General features: G+C 52.9%; 1 protein-coding gene and 1 long non-coding RNA gene across 2 annotated transcripts; both read right to left on the bottom strand.

Moving 5' to 3' along the window:
- Positions 1–212: 212 nt before the first annotated feature.
- On the bottom strand, positions 213–809 carry LOC136457649 (uncharacterized). Its single transcript, XR_010759779.1, has 3 exons — positions 628–809; positions 340–535; positions 213–270 (listed from the first exon to the last, which is right to left on the bottom strand). It is a non-coding gene; the product is annotated as an uncharacterized lncRNA (long non-coding RNA).
- A 17,769-nt stretch (positions 810–18,578) lies between these two features.
- LOC136460215 (uncharacterized) lies at positions 18,579–19,055 on the bottom strand. The gene has a single exon (XM_066460005.1). The coding sequence runs from the start codon at positions 19,053–19,055 to the stop codon at positions 18,579–18,581; it is 477 nt and encodes a 158-aa protein (XP_066316102.1).
- Between the last annotated feature and the right edge of the window lie 4,281 nt (positions 19,056–23,336).

Here is a 23,336-nt window from a genome sequence, read left to right as displayed (position 1 = left end):
ACGTCTTCTACTTCATTTGCATGGAAGGAATCATAAGCAATGTTCCTTAATTACCTGCATGTAGATGTCCTTGGCAACGTCGGTCTCAGGGTAGTGGAGCATCTTCTTGGCGTCCGCGGGTGGCAGCCTCTCAAGCTTCACGTCAGCGTAGTAGGTGACGAGGACTTGGACGTGCGCCTCGTAGTACATGTCCTTCACCCGTGCCATGGCGGCCCGGTCCTGCACCACCGACGCCCGGTCCTCGTACCCCTCGTCACATGTGAACCAGTCCTACATGTTTCATTAGTTCAAAAACGTCCAGCGAATGTGTATCGACAAAGCAGTGCAATAAGAACTCACCCAAAACTCCATCTTGATCTTTGTCGCGATGGGGACCTCGTGTGCGTCCTTGACTTTGTAGAAGTCCGACCAATGCCAAGGCACCACCTTGGTCCCGTCGTCGAGTTCGATAAGGCCAGGGTAGTGCTTCTTAATCAGGAGGCCCAGCATGCCATTCGGACTGCGTGCACCACCCCCGCTCACAATCTGCCAGCCTCTGCACAAGTCAGTAAGAAGAATTGTTAGTCTGAAGTTTTAATGTTAAACATGTCATATGAATAAGTCGTAAAAACATAAATGGTTACTTACTTAGAACCTTCAGGTCGAATCACAGGACGGTGCTCCAAGGCGATCGTCGCTCTAGGGAGACGTGTGATCCCACGCTGGTAGACCTTGCGCGAACCTGAGGAAGTCGAATCCCCTGGTGTCTCCTCCTCCCCCTCCTCCTCCTCCCCCTCCTCCTCCTCGCTGTCGTCTCCGGTCTCCTGCACGTCGTCTGAGGGAAAGAGCTGCTGCCTCGCTGTCCTACGACGTGACCGAGTCTCCTCTGACGTCGGCACCTCCAACGCCTCGTCATCGATGCCTGTCGGTGTCGGGGCCCGTGCGTAGATCGACTTTGTGTTTCGCCGCGGTCTACTTCCGCCCGGCATTTTGTCCTATGCCTGCAAAAACAAAGACAGAGATACACGTCCCCGTAGGGAGTGTGTGTATCCGGAGAACAACCGGGAGGTGCAACCGAAACTACGACTCAGACATGAGCAAGACATGGAAGCTAACCCATCTACGCATCCGTGGGCTGTCCAAAAAACGTGGACAATCCGAAATAGATACGGTTGGAAGTACTACTTCCAACTGTATCAATTTCGGACGGGAGACACCTAACTTGGTGACGCGACCTAGACCATGATATGGGAAGAGGGGTTATACCTAAGGTGCCGAGGTGACGCTGTGCAGGCCGACGACCAAGGCACGGGGCTACTTCGGATCCGCGCTTTTCTGAAACACAACAAAACAATATAAGTACAAATTTTCGGCAGAACCTCCCTTGTACGGAGAGGTTTTCAGAACCTGCAAAAAGAATTCAACATCACATACACGGCTCGATGGCCGACATCACATACACGGCTCGATGGCCGACATCACATACACGGCTCGATGGCCGACATCACATACACGGCGGCGAGGGCGGCAGGAAGGGAGAGAACGGCGCGACGAAGAGAGAGACCGGAGGACGGAGGAGAGGGAGGGGAGAGAAGGAGGAGTGGGGGGGGATGGAAGGGAGAAGGGGGAAGCACGGAAGGGGAGGGAGGAGAGGAAGACGGAAGAGGAGGGAAAAGGAGGGGAGGGGGAGAGAGGAGAGATCTGTCAGACGGAAGAGGAGGGAGGAGGAAGGAGGGGAGCGGAAGGAGGGCAATGGGGGGGAAAGATGGAGGGGGGCGGGGCAAGAGGAAGGAGGAGGCAGAGACGAGGGAGAAGGGGAGAGGAGAGAGGGAAGGGAGACAGGAGAGGAGGGGAGGCGAAGGAGGACGGAGGAGGAAAAGGGGGCAGGAGGAGGAGGCGCGGGGAAAGGAGGGCGGGGGGTAGAGGGGGAGGCGGGAGAGGAGAGTGGGGAGGGGGGGAGGGGGGGTGTGCGGGGTGGGGGACGCGGCCGAAGGGAACGGGCGGGGGTGGAAGCGGCTGCAGCGGCCGCTGCGGGGAGGCTGGGGCGCCGGGGCGGCGGATCGTGGGCCGAGGATTCCGGCCGCGGGGGGCGGCGCAGGGCGGCGCGCGGGCACGCGGGGGCCGGCGGCGGCGCGGTGAAGGCGGGGGTCGCGGGGGCGGGCGCGCGGGTCGCGGGGGTGGGGCGGGGGTGTGAGTGGATAGGGTTATCCCTTCCTTTTTTTTATTTTTTTAAAACAACAGAGCCTTTCCCGACTGCCGTAAAGCGGCAGTCGGCAAAGGCTTTACCGACTGCATACAGTCGGCAAATCCTTTGCCGACTGCCTCCCCACGGCAGTCGGCAAAGATTTTTTTTTTTTTTTGGTTTTTTGGTTCCAATTTTTTCCTGTGGGCTAAACATATTGTTTCAAGTACAATGTACAAATTTGGGACCTTTTGATGATATTTTGCTATATTTTATACAATTATTTTATTTCCTTGCATTTTCTCGCATAGTCCAAATTTAAACTGCAGGTGCATAAAATAATCAAACGCAGCCATTCGAAAAATAATATTCATGTTGAAGAGTGTATTTTTAGACCATGTACATGAGCCCACCCAAAAATTAGAAGGTCTTGTCCACGCGAGATGACAATCCCAGTGCGGTAGAAGTATTTTTCAATTATAAAAAATTCAAACGTAGTCTGAAAATCACGAAACTTGGCAAGACATCATGATATCGTATGTGGAGACTATGGTAAAAAATTGAAAATGTTTCGAATAAGTTTCGTCGTCTGATGTCCAAAACTCTGATATCTCACATGTGATCACATATGATATCACATGTGAGATATGGGAGTTTTGGACATCAGATGACGCAACTTGCTCCAAACATCGTCCAATTTTTACCATGGTATCCGCATATGATAACATGACACCTCGCCAAGTTTCGTGATTTTCAGACTTCGTTTGGATTTTTTATAATTAAAAAATACTAATACCGCATCGGGATGGTCATCTGTCGTGGACAAGACCTTCAATTTTTTGAGTGGGGTCATGTACATGGCCTAAAAATACACTCTTCAACATGAATATTATTTTTCGAACGGCTGCGTTTCATTATTTCATGCACCTGCAGTTCAAATTTGGACTATGCGAGAAAATGCAAGGAAATAAAATAATTGAATGAAATATAGCAAAATATCATAAAAAGGTCCCAAATTTGAACATGAGATTTCAAACAATATGTACTGCCCACAGAAAAAAACTGGGATAAAAAATAATAATAATAAAAAAATCTTTGCCGACTGCCTAACATGGCAGTCGGGAAAGAGCTTCTTTGCCGACTGCCTTTCCTTGGCAGTCGGCAAATAGGGCAGGCCTTTGCCGACTGCTAACGGAGGGCAGTCGGCAAAGCCGACGGCCCGGAATTCCGTCCCGTCCGACCACTTTTGCCGACGGTCTGTCTTTGCCGACTGTCTTTTGCAGTCGGCAAAGACCTCTTTACCGACTGCCAGCCTTTGCCGACTGCCTTGGAGAGGCTTTGCCGACTGCCAGGCTCTTTGCCGACTGCCAGAGAAAAACAGTCGGCAAAGAGCCCCTTTGCCGACTGCCTGGAGAAAGGCAGTCGGGAAAGAGACTGGCAGTCGGCAAAGCCTGATTTTCCTGTAGTGGCCAGTGCCAGATGCCCCGTTTAATTTGTGCCTAATCATTAATTATGGTGCCAATCGAGAGATAATGCATGCATTCAACCCGTCTAGCTAGTATAGTAGCCTGCTGTCCGCTATCTAGCTTTGGCTGCCTTGCGGGCGATTGCAGACTTGCAGTGCAGGCAATGGCGCCATGCATCCCGTTCTCTGTACCTGCCACTGCTTGCCAGCGCCGCTCGTTGCTGCCAAAGCGAGCTAGCTAGCACACCAATAATACATGCATGCATGGGGAGCTAGCGATCGATCGAGACCAATCCATCCATGCATCGATCCATACCATCCATCGAGGCATCGAGCAGCGTCGTCCGATCAGCATCGTCAGGCGCCCGGCCGGCCATGCATCCAGAAACAAACAGAGAGATGGATCGATGCATGGATGCATGGATGGTCATCGATGGATGATGCAGCGGTCTGTGACGGCACAAGAGCTAGCATGGGGTGTACGTGATCCGTGATCGATCGGTGACCAGATGCTCTCGACGTGGAGCTACCTTACCTACCTGAAGCTGAATGCCGGGACTACTGGCGTATATCAGTCAGTACTGATCGATGGACTGCTCAATTAGTTATGGACAAAATACTTAAATAAAGATATATAGCTTGTCGACGGTTAGTTTGGCTGTTCCCATCGGGGTTGTGTGTGTGTCGGATCGAGCAGTCTAAGAGCTACTCCCTCCGTCTCAATTTATCTGTCGTTTTCGGTGTCTGTGCCACAACTTTGACTCAATTTGTATAAAATATATGCAACATTTGTGTCTCCAAATAAATTTGTTAAAAAACTAGATTCAAAGATCTTTCCAATGATGCTAATTATGTATCATAAATAATAATATTTTTTAATATATATTTTGTTAAAGTTGTTTCTCAGAAAGCAAGAACGACGAATATTCTGGGAGAACGACGAATATTCTGGGACGGAGGGAGTATTGGTATAGGTCTAGCTCTCTCTAGCTAGCTAGGCTTGCACACACACCATGGGTCCATGGCCATGCATCCAAGTCGCCAGTTGTCATGCACATATAAAGATAGTCTACGACTCTACGTGTAGGTAGCTTTGCATTGGGTTCGTTCGCCGTGGCATCCTTTTCGATCGGCCGTGATCGAACAACGCACCAGCAGCAGCAGGACTGTCGTGCAACAACTCCTGCACACAACAGGGCCAGGGCGTCAGGGCCACTGGCATTTCCCGGCCCGGACGAGACGAATGAGCAGTGCGTGCATGGCCCAGCAGCAGCGGGGCCCGGCCCGGGACTGCTCACGGACAAGCCGCTCGCAACGGCCGCCGGCCGGCCGGTCCAGTGGACCAAAATATACTGTATGGTGATAGTGTGCTGTGTGCATGTAGTGTAGGCTGTAGCTAGTGGTCATGTTGTCGTTCAGACTTCAGACGTTTGTTGATCAATATATATAATAATAATGTTGTTATTAATTTGGACATGCATGCTCTTGTTAGCCTTCCTTGTTCACGTGTCCCAAAAGTCACCACATATACGGATATGATAAACACACAGATATAGACATTCTCATGTCCCGGCCACTGTGTTAATAAGTTAATTTGTCTGTTCCAATCACTTGGACCTCATCATCCCATATATACCTACAGAATAATAATATCTAGAGCTGATCCAAGCAAGGCATGTAAATTGTAGAGCTAGCTAGCAGACAGCTCCAATCTTTTCCGTGGGTATATTTATGTATGAAACCATTGTTTATTTATCAATCGGTGATTTCAAATCGGCATGCGAGCTAGCGAGGTCTAGTGTTAGTTCAGGTCATCAGCACTATGTAGTAGAATGCTTGCAGTGCAAGCATTTGTTTATATATATACAGGCAGCTCAGGTGGGGTAGCATTACTCATCATAGTGAACACTGAGCAATATATTCGGCACTGTGTGAGAATTTGAATATATACACTACGAATATTGAATAATCAACAATTCAACATTATTAAGCCCTGAGCTTTTTGTATAGTACTACTGGCTTATGTCTAAAGCTATAGCAATATATGATGGATACTCTAGCTAATTCTAATTCATATCCTGAGCTCCTACTGCCGTAGGTCCGTATAGCAGCACCCGCGTATATATATACTCTGACAAGCCCGGCCGGCGTGGTGCGAAGTGTCAACAGTTTCATCATGCAGATCGATCGGTGTCCTTTTTCTAAAACAAAAAATAGATATATGCAGTATATAGACGCAATGTTGCTATCATCACAACGAATGAAAATTGTTCGCTCGATCCACAAATACGAACATCATGCATGAGTAGGACCGATCGACGACGTCTATAAAAAACACGAGTATGTATATGCCTGTCAGCCTGTGAGCTGCTGTGACGTTACGTACGCAGCTGCAGGCACGTCGTGATCAGAGCGCGTAGGCCGTGTCCCTCGCTTCCGGTCTCCCCAGTCCCCAGGCCGTCCCAAGGCGCTGCGGTGCGTGATGCAACAATGCAAGAGGCCGGTAGAATAATAGGCCAAGCTACTCGACCGACGACAGCACCTAACTCATCATGCAATCGTTATGGCCCTTATATCGATCGAGCTATATATATCTAAGACATTGCACTAAACTAGCAGCTAGCTATAGCTAGCTAGGGGGGGTTATAGGCAGGCGGTGCAGCAAGTGTGCTCGGCAGTCAGCAGGCAGCTAATGACAGGCGAATGAAGAGCCAATCATGCAGGCAAACGTAAGCCCAAGGCCACGCACGGTGTCGCTGACACTTAGCTTAATTCCGGCCGTAGGTACAACGAGAGAAAATGCAGCGACTTGTTGGGTGCCGGCGGGAAAATGCCAAAGCGGAACCGAGTTGGAAGCCCCCAAAACCCGGCCCGGTGCTGACTGCCGAGTTTTTTCGTGCTTGTTTCCGGCGGGTTCAGATTAGTCGTCGATGACGACGGACAAATAGCCAGATATAGGAGGACGAAATGGTCCATGGCAGCGGCACTGCGGCACGTCAGGCGGCAGCTTGGATTGGATCGGCCTCAGGCCTCAGGTGCGCGGCCGCTTGCGCTGCGTGGCCTTGACACTGACCGACGTGTGCGCGCGCGCACCGTGCACAGGCCAGCGACCGCGCGACTGACGCGTTCGCGTTGGTTGGTTGCTCCCCTAAAATTTACTCCCCGTCACGTAGAATATCTGGACACAAACATTGAGTATTAAATATAAATTAAAAATAATTAATTATATAGTTTACGACTAATTTACGAGGTGAAACTTTTAAGCCTAATTAGTTAATGATTTGATAATGTGATGCCACAGTAACACATACGCTAATGTTGGATTAACTAGACTTAATAAATTCGTCTCACGGATTACTGACGAATTCTGTAATTTGTTTTTTTATTAGTATCCGAACACCCCATGCGACACCCACATGTGACACAGTAAAACTTTACACACTTGAATTAAACAAGCCCTGAGCTCTCGTTATTATCGTGGCGGCGGGCCGGTTGGCGCCCGTGAATCGAGCGGGGGTGAGCTAGTTGGGCCTGTGAGGCCAATGGACAGACTTTCCACGCATTAGAAAAACGGTTGGGCTAGCCTGGCCAATCGTAGCCTATACTCCCTCCGTCCAGAAAAAAAACACAATTCTAGCTTTGAACCTAGACACGAAAACGCAATTCTAGCTTTAAACCTCGACACGAAAACGCAATTCTAGTTTTGAACCTGGACACTGGAAGAAGGGAGTACATGTTTAGTATCCTTGTCCCTATGCAAGCACGTTATTTCCGATCGGACACCCGCGGCAGCTTTGTTCCCACGAGTAGTGAGCGGATTGCATGGGCTCAAGCTTGCTGCGGGGCCATCACGCGGGTATCACGCCGCCATCGGGCCCACCCGAGGCCACCACCTTCGTGGCGCCTGCGCTAGTCGGGTATGGTTTTCCCACCGAGCTCAAACTTCCACGGCAAGGAGATGGAGGGAAGGGAAGGGAAGGGAAGGGAGGGGAGGGGAGGGGAGGGAGACGGCGAGACACGTCGTGCGAGGAAGGCCGCTGCAACGCCAGCCACCAGCGCCATTGCGACATGTGCAACACCAAAGTAAAAAAAACACGTGCAACGTCAGATCTACTTTTGAAACATCTAGATAAAACATTTGTAACATACGTCTAAAAGTAGATGCAACCCTTGAAACATGCGTTTGAAACATGTATGTGTAGCCATTGCAACATGTGCAATACCAAGATCTACTTTTGAAATATCCAGATAAAACATTTGCAACATACGTCTGAAATACGTGAAACACTTGAAACATAGGCTTGCAACATGCGTATATTGTCATTGCAACATATGGAACATCTAGATGAAACACTTGAAACATAACTTTAAAATATCCGAAACACTTGAAACATAGTGTTTGCTGCACAGCCACGACAAACCTGGTGGGGATTGGAGTGGCAACGACGGAGAAGGTTGAGGCCGAGGAGGCCTAGCCGAGCAGGAGGCCGAGGAGGGCCGCCGCCTAGAGGGGCCCCGCGAGGAGCACCATCTCCTAGGCCACCCCCACGCCCCCCACGCTGTGCGCTGCAGCAGCACCCTCGCCACCGCCGATAGCACGAACCCATCGGGGCCAGGCAGGCAGTGATAGTGTGTGGACGGACACGGCCGCGCCTGTGTGGGTGGGGTGGGGTGAGGGAGGAGATGGAGCGCACGGCGCAGCGCGGTATTGGGGAGCCAAAGTGTCGCGGGCGGGATGGGAATTGAATGAGCGATGGGTGAAGGAAGTGTCAGTGTTTCGTACAAGCACCGGCAAGTAGATTTATAATAATGCGCGTTAGGCTCAGATGGTGTACTAAAGGACACAAGATTTATACTGGTTTGGGCTGAATGTCCCTATGTCCAGTTTGTTGCTGCTCGTGTTATTAGCACCGAAAGTGGTTCGTAGTAGGGGTACAAACGATCGAGAGAGGGACTGGTCCCAAGTCTCCGATGGAAGGGTCGAAAGGAGGCCAAGAGCTTAGTAGCAGCTTGACTGTGTGTGTTGTGTGTTGTGCCGTCAAAAGTCGGTCCCTTTATTGGAGGAAGCACATCCCCTTTTATAGATGAAGGGGATGGCTTTACAAGTGAGAGGGCTAGGGTGCGTATACTACCTAGTCTTGTTGCTCACGTCTACCTAGCCTTTTTGCCCATTCTAATGGGTGCAAAAGGATGATAAGCGCCTACAATACTGTCGATGCCTCTATAGAATGTTAGGATGGCTACAGAGTATTGCCCCGCGCAGGGTATGGACTCTGGTATAGTGGTTTTGGCTTATGAGCCTTGCCCAGCCTTGCTCTGCACGCCTTCTGGTGCCGACATGGGGTCGGGGTCTGAAGTATCACTGTGGGCAACGCCTTCCGATCGGAGAGGGCGTCCGGAGGCTGAAGCGTGTGCTCCGATCTGGTGAACCCAAGGGGGCGGGAAGCGGGCGCCGCTCCCTTGGGACCATAACGTGGTGACAGCATATCCGTCATTTGTGGAGGTCGCGAATCCTTTTCTGGAGTGTAGTGGTTGTCGTATATCTTCGTTGGGTTCCATGTCCCAGAGCTAAAGGCGGCGCCTACAACTCTACAGAGCGAAGAGCGCGCACCCACAACACTTTTCAGGCTCTACTATGCCCGTAAGGGTCTAAAGCACCCATCCCGTCGTTCCCTAACAATACTTTTCCTGCCGGGGCGTAGGGTATGGTCCTTGAAGCCACGGTTGACCCGCACGTCTCGTCCTGCCCTGTACCTATCATCATGAGGGTATGGGAAGAGGTTGTTAGGCACGGCGAATCCAGTCCTTAGACATCGAGTGAGGCGAGGTTCGTCCTCGGACGTCGAGCGAGGTGGAGACCAGTCCTTATCCCTCGAGCAAGACCGAGCCCATCCCTCAGGGGTCGGGTGAGGCGAAGTCTATCCCTCAGCCCTTGGGTGAGGCGGAGCTAGCCCAAAGGCATCGGGCGAGGCGAAGTCTATCCCTCAGCCCTCGAGCGAGGCGAAGCTAGCCCAAAGGCGTCGGGCGAGGCGAAGACTAACCTTTAGCCCTCGGGCGAGGTGGAGCTTGGCCCAATGGCGTCGGGCGAGGCGGAACCAAACTCCCATCATCCGGACAAGGAACGTAGCGGCGCCCTTGTCCGTCCAGAAGTTTTTAACATTCGATGGTTATTGGTTTCATCTCCTAAGGTACCCTGGTGTTAGGTCCCCGACAGTAGCCCCCAAGCCCCTTGGCGATTCAGATAGAATCATCCGGGGGGTGTTTTCAATTTTGTCGGGGTTAATTTGCCGGAGGGTGTGCGCGAGCGCACCCGATGGGTGTAGCCCCCGAGCCCCCAGGCGTTTCGGACAGAATCATCCGGAGGGTGTATTGGACCCTTCGTGGGTAAGGCTGAAGAACTTGGTTTTTTGTCGATGGAATATTTTTAAGGGAATCATGGTATTTCGTTTGCGGGAATTTAGCTCAGTGCTGGCCTGACTAGGTCCTGACTGCGGATCAAGGCCCTAGTGATGCTTGCGTCCTCGAGTTCTAGTTTCTCATGGGCCCATCCTTCATTGGGCGCGGTGATTGAGTTGGTTGGGCCGACCCTAGTCTTTCTGGGCCTAGATGGACCAGAGAAGAATTTTTTCTGGCCCACGTTCCCTCTGTTGGAGAAGAGTCCGATCACTAGGGAGGTGAACCGTTTGGCGTGATCTTGGTCGGAGCGGATAGGGATCATGGGCGCGTGTCCCATGACATGACGCGGCGGTGCGCGTGGCTGGCCCAGGGATCGAGGCGGACAGTTGCCCTTCTCACATCCGTCGCCACTATAAAACCACGGGGTTCGCCCCTAGGGTTCCGTACTTCATTTCCTCGCCTTCGCATCCGCAGCTTTCGCCGCCAATCGCCCTAGCTTCCCATGCCAAGACTGCTGCTACCATTAGGTTCGCATCCGTGTTTACCACCGCTGTTGAGCTCGCGTCCACGCCGTCGCTCTCGTTGAGCTCGGACCCACATTCCTCCCGATGTTTCGATGGAGCTGTGGGGCAGATCTGGCATTACTTCTCGGCATTTGGAGGGCCTCGTCTGCTGTGGCCTCCTCTGCCCGTTGTCCACCATCGAGGAGTGGCTACTGCCCAGTGATGAGAGTGAGCCGGCGCCACCCGAAGGGTACATCGTGTCTTTTGCCATCTTTCATGAGCAAGGATTTGCCGTACCCGCGCATAGATTTCTTCGGGGGTTGTTGGATTATTACCAAGTTGAGTTGTAGCATCTTACCCCCAACGGTGTCCAACATATGGCGGCGTTTGTTGCCCTGTGTGAGGGTTTCCTAGGGATCGATCCCCACTTCGATTTGTGGTGGCACTTTTTCACCGTCAGTTTGTCAAAGAGGAAGATTAGGGGGGAAGGATGTGAACGTGCCGATGGGATGCGCCAGCATTCATCTACGCCCCACCCGATCGAGGGACTACCCGCTGATGCATCTGTCAACCTCCAATAAGGGGTGGCACTCGTAGTGGTTTTATGTCAAGGATGACCTGAGTGCCATATTGCCGAAGTACTCTGGGCGCCTCATCGACGAGGCCCTAGAGTCATGGCAGTGGGGTTGTTCGACTCCGGGGAACAAACACCTTGCCAACCTTCTCGCCACCATTCATGCTCTGAAGGTCCAGGGCATGAAGGGGTCAGGGATCATTGGTGCCTACCATGTGAGGAGGGTGGCACCGCTAATGGCGCGCGTGCTTCCCTTGTACCGGATGGTTCCTAGAGAGATGTTCGAAGGAACAGTGCTCGTTGATGAGGCGCTTGCTCCTTCTGAGGTGGCACATCGTATCAAGGAGGCGATGGAGCCTTCGAAGGACACCACCAGGCTTTGCCCTCGAACATGTGTATTCCGGTGCCAGGGCATCCCCCAATGCGACCAGAACCATGGTTTTTTGAATTTGTAAGCTTTCCTTCCCCGTGCCCTCCTTTTCAATTGAATTTCTGATCCTTTAATACCAATCTTGGGATGGTAGGACCATCCTAAGGAGGCTAACCTTCAAGGACTGCCCGGTCCCGCTGCCGAAGGATCGGGTCATGGCTGCGGCGAATCGCATCATGGCCGAGTGGGAAAAGAGGGCAAGGGAGCAGGAGAAAGCTGAAGAAGCAGCAGGAAGCAAGAAGCACTGGGATCGAGGAGAGGATGTAAGCAGTGATGACGATGATGATGACGATGATGATGTCGATGAGGTTGCTGCCGATGTGGATTGGGGCATCCTGGAGGATGAGTGCCCGCTGACCAGTGCCCCTCCATCCAGTGCAGGAACACCCCTCAGTCCCGCGTGGAGGGAAGCGAGTCCGCAAGGTTCGATGGAAGGTTGGAGCCGAAGAGTCCGCCGCTTCACGCAGGGTGCCGGTAGAGGATCGATGGGTGGCTAGATCTGAGGAGGCCCCCGAGGTGCTGATGGAGGAGGGGGGTTCTATTGTGTCCCATGAGAGGACGGAGGTGGGTGGATCTGCCACCCAGCCTGAGGTGTTGACCGAGAGGGGTGGCTCTGTGGCCACGCCCTCAGAGATGAGGGAGATGAGCTCCCCTTCCTAGGAGCAGGGGGCAGGTTTGAAGCTGTCCTATCCCGATGAGTTGGGGCAAGGGTCTAGGGGTTCGTCCCCAAAGCGCTCCCACCGGCCGAAGGCATCGGGGTAAGCCATTGACTCCCCTGTCGTTCTTTTATTTTGTTTTTTTGTTTTGAGTTTATGCCTTTTTCTTTTGTGTAGACTCTTGCGGACGGGCCGCCCTCTGGGGATGGTGCCCAAGAAGAGCCTTGCCCGTCAGGCGGGATGGGCGACGTCGCTCGACGTTGCTCCTGTTTCGCTCAGTAGTGGCGACGATGCTGCGTCTGTGTTGGTCGACTCGACGGTGGCCGTGGCAGTGCCCGCATCTTTGGTGGCCATCGAGCAGGTGGGATCTTCCACGGTGGGTGTGGCACCGCCGGCCGAGGGTCGCGTAGGTGGTCGTGACCGCACCAAGCCAGGATCAGCCAGGCGCAGCCACGGTGGTGCTCGAGGGCGTATTACAGTCCATGCCACTAGGGGCCCTGGTGGGGGTGGCCATGACCGCGCCATGTTGGGAGAAGCCAGATGTAGCCATGGTGGTGTCCGAGGGTGTGGTGCAGTCCGTGCCGTCGGGGGCTCAGGCGGATCTGCCTGTGGCGCTCGAAGCGGCCCAGATGGAGGAGGATTTGGTCGTAGGGTCTTCGGGTGTCGTGGCGGTGGTGCGGAGGACCAAGAGGGAGTCGCCCCTGGCCCCTTTATCAGGAGGCAGCTACTCCCCCACATGGGGTGAGCCACCACTTCAGTGGATGGCCGCTCAGGACCCAACGTCAGCCCTTTTCACGCTCGACGACCATGCCGAGAGCATGGAGCGGGAGAGTCTTGACTTCGGGCTTTTGACTATGATGAATGCCCTGGACCAGGTCAGAGGGGCCCTGCGTGAAAATGTCGTTCCTACTAGCTAGGTATCTGCTCATTCTTCCTCATTTTCCTCCTTCTTCAAGTACTTTTGTGTTTTCGTATTTTTGATACCGGTCTTCTTTTTAGATCATTGTTGCTCGTAGTCAGAGCAAATCCTAGTTCCTCCGTGAATAGAAGGTGGAATGGGATCGCCTTGCCGAGGAGGCCCGACTGTGAGGAGATGTGGGTGTGCAGCTTGCTGCCGCCCAGCAGCGGGAGGCCTAGGCACATCAGGACATGGAGGAGGCCCACAGGATGTTTGAGGACTTGTTGGCGAGGACAAAGCTGGATGAGGAGGAGAATGCTAGGCTCTGAAAGGAGCGAGATGAGCTGTTATAGAAGAACGCCACGGCTAGTGAGCGGGCCGACGAGCTCCTAGTGGAGCTGTAGACGGAGCGGGACCTCAAGCTGAAGGTTGAGGAGAGGTCCATGACATTGCAGGAGAAGGCGAACTAGGATGCCGTGGTGGTTGATCGGGCCATCCGAGAGCGCGACAAAGCACGACGGGAGGCCGAGGCACGCCGGGTGGATCTTGGAGTCAAGGTGGTCCGATGGCGGGATGCCGAAGAAGTTTCTGCCAGTTTGCACACCGATCTTGCCGAGGTGCGGGGGCTTCTCCAAGCTGAAGGTGATGAGTATGATCACCTATCCTCCACTGTTCTAGCGGTCTACGAAAACCTGCAGGTGGCACAAGAGGAGGGGACCAGCTCGCTTGCTGCCCATGCTGCTAGTATCATGGCTCAGGTGGGCCAGCTTGAGGAGAGTGCTTTTCACGCCGGGATCACCCAAGCCTTCACCGTTGCCCATTCTCATTACGAGAAGGAGATCAACCTGGAGGTGATGAGTGAAGGTTTCCCGCCTACTTATGAGGATGATGAGCTAGACGCGATTGAGAAGGCGGTGGCTCCTCTTGCGAAGAACCTGGCAGATAATCTGAAAGAAATGGTTCTCCTTTCGTGGAAGTAGTTAGTTGAATAAATTTGAACAACACTTATATGTAATATGTGAACAAGTGTCGGTACTTTCGTGTCTGGCAGTAGTTTCGTGATTTTGCTTCATAATTTTGTTTTGTTTGATTTCACCTTCTTCCCTTTTTGCAATCACAAAGAGTGTTTATTCGATCCGACCCTTCCCTTTGTCTAAGGCCACAGGGCCGATGGTGCTTTCAGGGGAAAAAATTGGGTTGTGCTACTTGAGCAAAACATACCATAGCCGTCTGGTCATTTGGTTTTTTCGGTCTAACCAATATGTTCCCCCAAACCTTGCCACTAGTCTTGATGTGAGGAGGGAGTCTAATGTAATGATTGTTTTGAAAAAAGGAAGGGAGGTAGCCGTACCTTTACCAGCCCCCGAGTGAGATCCAACCCCTTGCATCCACTAGGGTCGGGTGTTTCTGGAGACCAGAGCGTTCAGATGGAATCCCATTCCGTGGTTTTTGTGACAGGGTCGGCAAAGTCCTCGGATGGCATTCCAATAGAATTCCCCAAATGGGGACTCTATGGGCTCGGCAAGGGGGGCCTTCGAACCTCTGTCCCTATATCAAGCGGCTCGAGCCCCCAAGCCTTGTTAGGGTTTGATAGGGGTCGGCCGTAATTCGCGTGTTACCCCATCCTCGACTTTCGCAATCGGAGGGGCCAAGTAGACAACACTTGCCTCGGTGGCTCAAGTGTTGTGCTCAATGAGCTTGCTAATGGGTACATTCGTGTGGAATCTGGGTCCATCATTTGCTGATGGGGTTGAAAGAGCCTTCTAGTGGCATTCCACAATTTCTTAACCCGCCTCTTGGCAGATGCCCGAGCCGTTCGATAGGCTCAGGTGGCCCGATGGCCTTTCCTTGATGGAGATTCTGTGGGTTTGGCTCGGGGTTAGAATCGAACGAGAAAAGGTTGAGATGTCCTTGTCCGCTTCTGAGCGGGGTTAGGCAGGGCCGCAAGGGCTCGTCTCAGTTATTTCTCCCTGGCTCTGTTTGGCATGAGGCGGCCTCGAGCCCTTCATGGGCCAGCCTTCGAACCTTGGCCTGCTACCACCCATATTGAATGAGGTGACTGCCATTTCGTGACGCGACACGAAGCATTGGGATGCAATGTTTTGCATATGCAATGTTTGAATGTATAATTTAATCGAAATGAAGGTGGGGGTTGGTAACATTACCTTGGTGGTATGAGCCGTGGGAAGGTCCTACCAGACGTGTTCGAGCCAAGTTCGGGTTCAATGTTTTCAATGAGACCGACGTAACCTACGTAAGTATCGCTACTTTTGTTTTTGCGATTGATTTTTAAGCGATCTGCCAGCTTCCCCCTGAAGGGGGGAGCTCTGCAGGTGGACCCCTCCAAAATCCTTTTGGGAAGGCGGGAGCCAAGGCTAGTAATGTGAGGAACTATGAACGCGATTATGCTGGTGAACAAAAAACACCATAGCCGTCGGGCCGTAGGGTTTGTTGGTTTGCCCAGTTGTATTCATGTTTTGTTCCCATACGCCGTGCTTTTAGTTTTTAAACGTAAGGAGGGGTCAGGCTAAGAGGGTGTTTTAGACAAATAGGCACCCTCGATAGCCCTCGAGCGATGTCTGTGCCTCTGCCATTGCTAGGGTCGGAAGCTCGGCAAAGAATTCAACACTCAAGGTAAATAAACAGGGGTGCTTATCTTTGAGTCGGTCGTTCGTTCATTGTTTTGCCTAGGCGACCCAATCGACCCAGGAGGCCCATTGGGCTTTCCCTAGAAGAAGGTTCCATTGTTGGGTCGTCCCCTGGTCCTGCCTAGGGAAACAGAGAGTCGCCTGTAGGTGAGCGTGCCCCAGTTCTCACGCCCGGGGCATATTAGTGGCGGGCCATGCCCAGGTGACGTTCTAGCTTACCAGATGGTGTCCCATCGACCAGAGCGCGTCCCGTAATTTTCGACGCGTCCCCTCAGATTTCCGTCAGCATTGATTTCACATTTGTATTGAATAGGGGAAGGCAGAGAGTTTTTTGTCTGAACCTTTCGCCTTTCCTTAGCTGCTAAGCCCCCTCTTTAAATAGGAGGGGGAGGGAAGAGTTCTCACCCCACCTCCCCGCCAGCCTTTGAGCCGCCACCTCTTCTCCTTTTTTTTCTTCGAAAGCATCGGCTCCTAGGTGAGAGAGGGTAATGTCAGGGAGAGAAGAACTCACAAGTCCCCCCATGATTCTGGAGCATGATGTCGAGCTAGAGGTCATCCAACATAGATGAGATGGCGTGGTTCGCCTGTGCCGAGGAGGGGTCGCCACTGCCGAAGGAGAAAAGGCGCCGGAGGGCGATGATCGTTGTTGATTTCGCCGCAAGTGGTTGCGGCCTTCCTTCAGTGGGAGGTGCTTTCTGCCCTAACGCCAGTGTCAGGGTTGCGGCTGATGATGATGGCGTAGTCCCCGGGCCTACCGGTGGAGGCACCGTTGTTAGGGTTGCGATCGATGACGATGGCGTAGTCCCCGGGCTTCTTGGCAGAGGCGTTGTTGTCAGGGTTGCGGCCAATGACGATGGCATAATCCCTGGGCACCTCGGGGTCGAGGAACCACAGTCACCGGCGTGGTGCTCATTGTTGCAGATGATGGTGCTTTTGAAGATCCAGCGAAGCAGTGGGACGTCGTCGATGGAGAGCATGGTGCGGTGCCCGCAGTAGACGAACTGGTGCGTGTACATGCCCGGTTGTCGCCGATGGAGAGCTTGGCGCAGTGGCCATAGTAGACGAACTGGTCCGTGTACATGCCCGGATGTTACCGATGGAGAGCCTAGCGCGACGACCGCAGTAGTAGTAGTCGTAGTAAGGCTAAGCAGAGACTGTAATTGAATAAGTTTGGGGGAGCCCCTAGGTGAACAGTCCTTTAGATTTTTAGGAGTACACTATTCCTTTGTGTGATGAAATCACTTTGTAAGTGGTGAATTTGTGCAATAATGAACAAGTTTTCATGTTCTGTTATGAAAAATATTAACATTTTTTTAGTTCCCTCTTTTTGTGAAGAGGTTTTGATGCCTTCCCATGGCCCAAGTTGCAAAGGACTAGGAATGCGAGTGAATTAGTTTTGATTATGTTGGTGAGCAAAGAGGTTGTAGCCGCTGGGGCGTGGGTCTCCCGCAGTCCTACCGGTTGTACTCAGAACTTACTCCCGAAATCTTAGTTTTTTGGACTTGTTATGAGGAGAACCGAACAACTTAGATGAAGACTTGCAAAGACAACGCAGGAAGTGTTTGCAAAATGTGCTCGTATTATTTGTATCAGCCCCCGAGTGAGGTCCGACCCCTAGCAATTTGCAGGGGTTGGATGTCACTAAAGATCGGGGATTTTGTAAGGACAAAAACTGATAAGAAAAAACATGCGTTTTAAGGGTAAAAACGACGTAGCTGCTCAATGTTCTAGGCATTGGTGAAGACCTTGCCGTTGATGGTTTTCAACCTATAGGCGCCTAGGCGAAGTACTTCCACGATGACATACGGCCCCTCCCAGGGCGGGAGAGCTTGTGGCGGTCCTTGTTGCTCTGCACAAGGTGGAGGACAAGGTCCCCGACGTTGAAGGCTCGGTCCTGCACGCATCGGCTGTGGTACCATCGCAACACCTGCTGGTACTTAGCTGAATGGAGGAGGGTGATGTCGTGGGCTTCATCTAGCTGGTCCATGGCGTCTTGGTGGGATGCCTCTACCCCCTGTTCGTTGTATGCTCTGATTCTTGGTGTTCCATAGTCAAGGTCTGTTGGGAGAACAGCCTCAGATCCATAGACCATGAAGAAGGGTGTGTAGCCGGTGGCCCAGCTAGGGGTTGTCCTTGGGCTCTAGAGTACCGCCCGGAGCTCAGCGAGCCAGCGCGCGCCGAACTTGTTCAATCAGTTGAAGATCCTAGGCTTAAGACCTTGCAGGAGCATGCCGTTTGCGCGCTCAACCTGCCCGTTCGTCCGGGGGTGCACGACAGCCACCCAATCGATCCAGATGTGTTGTTCATTATAGAATCGAATGAATTTCCTGCCAGTGAACAGTGTGCCATTGTCTATGATGATGGAGTTTGATACTCCAAAGCAATGGATGATGTCGAGGAAGAACAACACAACTTGCTCGAATTTGATCATGGAGATTGGTCAAGCTTCAATCCATTTTGTAAACTTGTCTATGGTGACAAGTAGGTGGGTGAAGCCCCTGGGTGCCTTTTTGAGTGACCCAACTAGGTCGAGCCCACAGACCATGAAGGGCCACGTGATGGGGATTATCTGGAGCGCCTAGGCTGGAAGGTGAATCTGCCGAGCGTAGTACTGACACCCTTCGTAGGTGCGTACAATTTGCTCGGCGTCGGTTACTATGGTGGGCCAGTAGAAGCCCTATCGGAATACGTTTATTGACACCCTTTGCAGGTGCGTACAATTTGCTCGGCGTCGGTTACTATGGTGGGCCAGTAGAAGCCCTATCGAAATGCATTTCCAACCAAGGTCCTTGGCACATCATGGTGACCGCTGACTCCACCATGGATATCGCTCAGTAGAAGTTTTCCCTATTCGCCAGGGATATAGAGCTGTAGGATCTCGGTATGGCTCCATTTGTAGAGTTCGTCTTCTATAAGAATGAAGGACTTGGCGTGATGTGCGAGCCGTCGGGCTTTCGTCTTATCCGCCGGTAATGTGTCGTGGAGGAGGTAGTCGAGGTAAAGCGTTCTCCAGTCGTTGGGAGGGTCGAACTCTGCTGCTGAGTCCTCTTCAAGCTCCATGACCTTGGGGTCGGGCAGAGCAGCCGGTGGATCAGCCCCCGGGGTAGGATTAGATGGGCCTTCGTTGGCTTGTTCCAATCCCTTATAGCGCACCGAGGGCTTGTGTTGATCACTGGTGAAGACACCCATCGGAACTGGCTCTTGGCTAGATGCTGCCTTTGTGAGTGCGTCGGCCGCTTCATTGAGGCATCTTGGGATGTGATTGAGCTCGAGGCCATTGAATCTGTCCTCCAGTCGTCGGACTTCTTGGCAATATGCCGCCATCTTAGTGTTGTGGCAGCTTGACTCCTTCATAACCTGATCGACGACCAACTAGGAGTCGCCCCTAACATTGAGGCATCGGATGCCTAGCTCGATGGTGATTCGTAGGCCGTTGATGAGCGCTTCGTATTCTGCAATATTGTTTGATGAGGGGAAATGAAGCTGAACCATGTATCTCATGTGGACCCCGAGGGGTGATATGAAGACTAGTCCTACATCGACACCCTTTTTCATTAGCGATCCATCAAAGTACATCGTCTAGTACTCTTGATCGACAACTGCTGGTGGCATCTGGACTTTGGTCCACTCCGCGATGAAGTTAGCTAGCACCTGGGATTTGATCACCGTTCGGGACGCATAAGTAATGCCCTGATCCATCAGCTCGAGCACCCACTTTGCGGTTCTTCCTGTAGCATCCTGGCTACAGATGACCTCGTCGAGGGGAAAAGACGTCACGACTATCACAGGGTGTGACTCGAAGTAGTGGCATAGCTTCCTTTTGGTGATGAGGATGGTGTAGAGGAGTTTCTGGATTTGGGAGTAGCGGGTTTTGGAGTCGGATAACACCTCGCTGATGAAATATATGAGGCGCTGCACCTTGAAGGCGTGCCCCTCTTCTTCCCGCTCTACCACCAAGGCGGCGCTAACCACTTGCGTGGTGGCCGCTATGTATAGGAGGAGGGATTATCCGTTGCTTGGAGGGACCAGGACTGGGGGTTTAGTTAGAAATTGCTTAACCATGTCAAGCACTTCCTGGGCCTCGGCTGTCCACTTGAAGCAGTCGGACTTCTTCAGGAGTCGATAAAGGGGGAGTCCTCATTCATCGAGGTGCGAAATAAATCGGCTGAGGGAGGCAAGGCACCCTGTGATCCGTTGAATCCTCTTTATGTTTTGGATCAGGCCCATCCTTGTGATGGCTGAGATCTTCTTCGGGTTGGCTTTGATGCCACGCTCGGAGACAATGAAGCCAAGCATCATGCCCCTCGGGACCCCGAAAACACATTTTTTGGGATTGAGTTTGATGTCGTTTGCCTGGAGTTTTGCAAAGGTTTGTTTGAGGTCGATGACAAGGTGGTCAGCCTGTTTGGACTTACTACGATGTCGTCAATGTAGACCTCAACGGTCCGCCCGATGAGGTCCCTAAAGTAGTTGAGCATACAGCGCGGGTAAGTTGCCCCTGCGATCTTCAGACCGAACGGCATTGAAATGTAGCAGAACGATCCGAAGGGGGTGATAAAAGACATCGCGAGCTAGTCGGACTCTTTCATCGCGATCTGGTGGTAGCCGTAGTATGCGTCAAGGAAGCAGAGGGTTTCACACCCTGAGGTGGAATCGACTATTTGGTCTATTTGTGGCAAAGGAAACGGATCCTTTGGACACGCATTGTTGAGGCATGTGTAATCGACACACATTCTCCATTTTCTGCTCTTTTTCGCATAAGAATAGGATTTGCTAACCACTCTGGGTGGTGTACTTCCCTGATGAACCCAGCAGCCAACAGTTTTGCTATCTCTTCACCGATGGCCCTACGTTTTTCCTCGTCGAAGCGGCGCAGGCGTTGCTTCACCGGCTTGGAGCCTAGGAGGATTTTTAGGGTATGCTCGGCGACCTCCCTCGGGATGCCTGGCATATCCGAGGGTTTCCATGCAAAGATGTCTTTGTTATCACGGAGGAAGTCGACGAGCGTGCTTTCCTATTCGGAGGAGAGCGCGGTCCCGATGTGGACTTTTTGCCCTCAGAGCTGCTAGGGTCCAGGAGGACCTCCTTGGACCCTTCCGCCAATTCAAATGACCCAGACGACCTCTTTGCGTCGGGTGCTTCTTCAACGACCTCCTCCCTGAGGGTGGCAAGCTCTTCGGAGGCGACGACTGCTGTGGCGTGGCCGCAGCATTCGACTTCGCACTCGTAAGCGTGATGGAAGGAGGTGCCGATGGTGATGACCCCGCGAGGGCCCAGCATCTTTAGCTTAAGGTATGTATAGTTGGGGACGGCCATGAACTTCGTGTAGCATGGACGTCCAAGGATGGAGTGGAAGGTTCCAGGGAACCCTACCACGTCGAAGGTAAGGGTCTTAGTCCTGTAATTGGACCGATCCTTGAAAGTGACGGGCAGATCGATCTACCCTAGTGGCATGGCCTATCTACCAGGTACGATGCCATGGAAGGGTGCTTGGATGGGGCGGTGGTTCATTCGGTCGATGCCCATCTCATCAAGTGTCTTGGCGTACATGATGTTAAGGCCGCTGCCTCCGTCCATCAGTACTTTTGTGAGCCGCTTTGGGCCAACGATCGGGTCGACGACAAGCGGGTACCTTCCTTGGTGTGGGACAACATCCAGACGGTCAGTTCGGTCAAAGGTTATGGTGGATTCTGACCACCGGAGGAAGGCAGGCATGGCCGGTCCAGCCATACAGACCTCGTAGCGTGTGACATTTTGGCGGCGCTTGGAGTCGTAGGCCGCTGATCCTCCGAAGATCATGAGGGTGCCGTTCGGCATTGGGAAGGCATCGTCCTTCTCCTCGGCGTTGTCAGTGGGGGTAGGTTCCTTCCCCTACTCCCCCTTGTTGAGTCCCCTGGACAAGTATTTGCGCATGAGGCCATAATCCTTGTATAGATGCTTGGCCAGGAAAGCATGGTTTGGGCATGGCCCCTTGAGCATTTTCTCAAAGTGTTTGGAGCTCCCTCCGCAGGCTTCCAGCCACCCTTGCGATCGGCTGCGGCCACGAGCAAGTTGTCGTGCTATTGCTTCTTATTCTTTCTTTTGGCGGGACGGTTGGAGGCGCCTTCATCGGCGTCCTCATCCTACCTCGCCTTGCCATCGGAGCGGTTGAAGATGGCTTCAACCGCCTCCTCTCCTGAGCCATGGCTGGTGGCGATGTCTAGGAGCTCCTTGGTGGTCCATGGGCCCCTATGCCCTAGCTTATGAACCAGAGACTCGCAGGTTGTCCCAAATAGGAAGGCTCCTATCATGTCGGTGTCGACGACGTTAGGGAGCTCGTTGCACTACCGAGAGAAGCACCAGATGTACCTACGAAGGGTTTCATCGGCCTTCTGGCGACAGTTCTTGAGGTCCCATGGGTTTCCGGGGTGTTTGTACGTGCCCTGGAAGTTCCCCATGAAGATCTCCGTTAGATCCGCCCAACTTTGAATGGCATTGGACGATAGGTGCTCCAACCATGCTCGCGCCAAATCGGCCAAGAATAGCGGGAGATTGCGAATAATGAAATTGTCATCACTCGCACCACCGGCTTGACATGCAAGCCGATAGTCTTCGAGCTAAAGCCTGGGGTTTGTTTCCCCAGAATATTTAGGGATGTTGGTTGGTGGTCGGTACCTTAGTGGGAACGCAGCATTAAGGATGTGTCAGTCGAAGGCCTAAGGGCCTGGCAGGCTAGGGCTCGGGCTTCGGTCCTCGCCGCTGTCGTAGCGCTCACCGTGGTGGGCTGCCTCTCCCACATCGCCGTGGGTGTGCCTGCGGGCATCGATGGTGTTGCTCATGTCGCGGTCGTGGTCGAGGCGTTGATGCACCGGGATGGCAGAGGGCTGCCTGCCGCCTGGTGGTGTCTAGTGAACGGACGCATCCTTGGTGGGGCGCACTGAGGGCATGCGATAGCTGGCATTGGGCTTGCGTTGTCGAGACAATGAGCTTTCTATCTGCTGCGCCGTTGCACACTCGAGCAACGTGCGAATTTCTCGACGGGTGCGGCGATCCTCAGATGTCGCGGCCTTCGAAAGGTCGTGCAACAAGGCCGTCGCTGCGGCGATGTTTTGGCTTGCCTGAGCGAAGTGAGGAAGGCTCCTGTCGTCGGTGAGGATCCTCTAGTGCACGGTGCGGGCCATGGTGCGTGCGCACCCACCGCTTTCGCGGCGTTCAATCTCACGATTGATGTCCGTATATTCCCGGATGAGCCCTTGTCCGGCCTCATCGATCTCTAGCTTGTGGGCTCTCAGCTGCTCTATCCTCAAGTGAGATGGGGCTGCTGCCTCCCCCCTGGACCTACTGTCAGGGTTGCTTGTTAGGGTAGCCTCTTCCCCGGAGACATCCTCGATGTGCCCCTTGGGGGTCTGCACCATGAAGCACTCACGGGAAGGGTGATGGCTCCCCCTGCTGGAGTCAGAGTTGGAGGATGATCCTAGCTCCTCCGTGAGGAGCCTATGGAGAATCTCCGTATCATGTTCAATTATCCCCATGAACTCGCTATCCGTGGACGACTGAACCATGCATAGTGCTAGAAGGTGGCCAGCGGTCGCCGCGGCGTTGCGAAGACTGAACGAAAACACTGTC

The sequence above is a fragment of the Miscanthus floridulus genome, chromosome 6, assembly GCF_019320115.1.
Source record: "Miscanthus floridulus cultivar M001 chromosome 6, ASM1932011v1, whole genome shotgun sequence".
In the NCBI taxonomy this organism is placed as follows: Eukaryota; Viridiplantae; Streptophyta; class Magnoliopsida; order Poales; family Poaceae; genus Miscanthus; species Miscanthus floridulus.
Note: the sequence above shows the minus strand (reverse complement) of the source record. Positions and strands in the feature narration are given on the sequence as shown.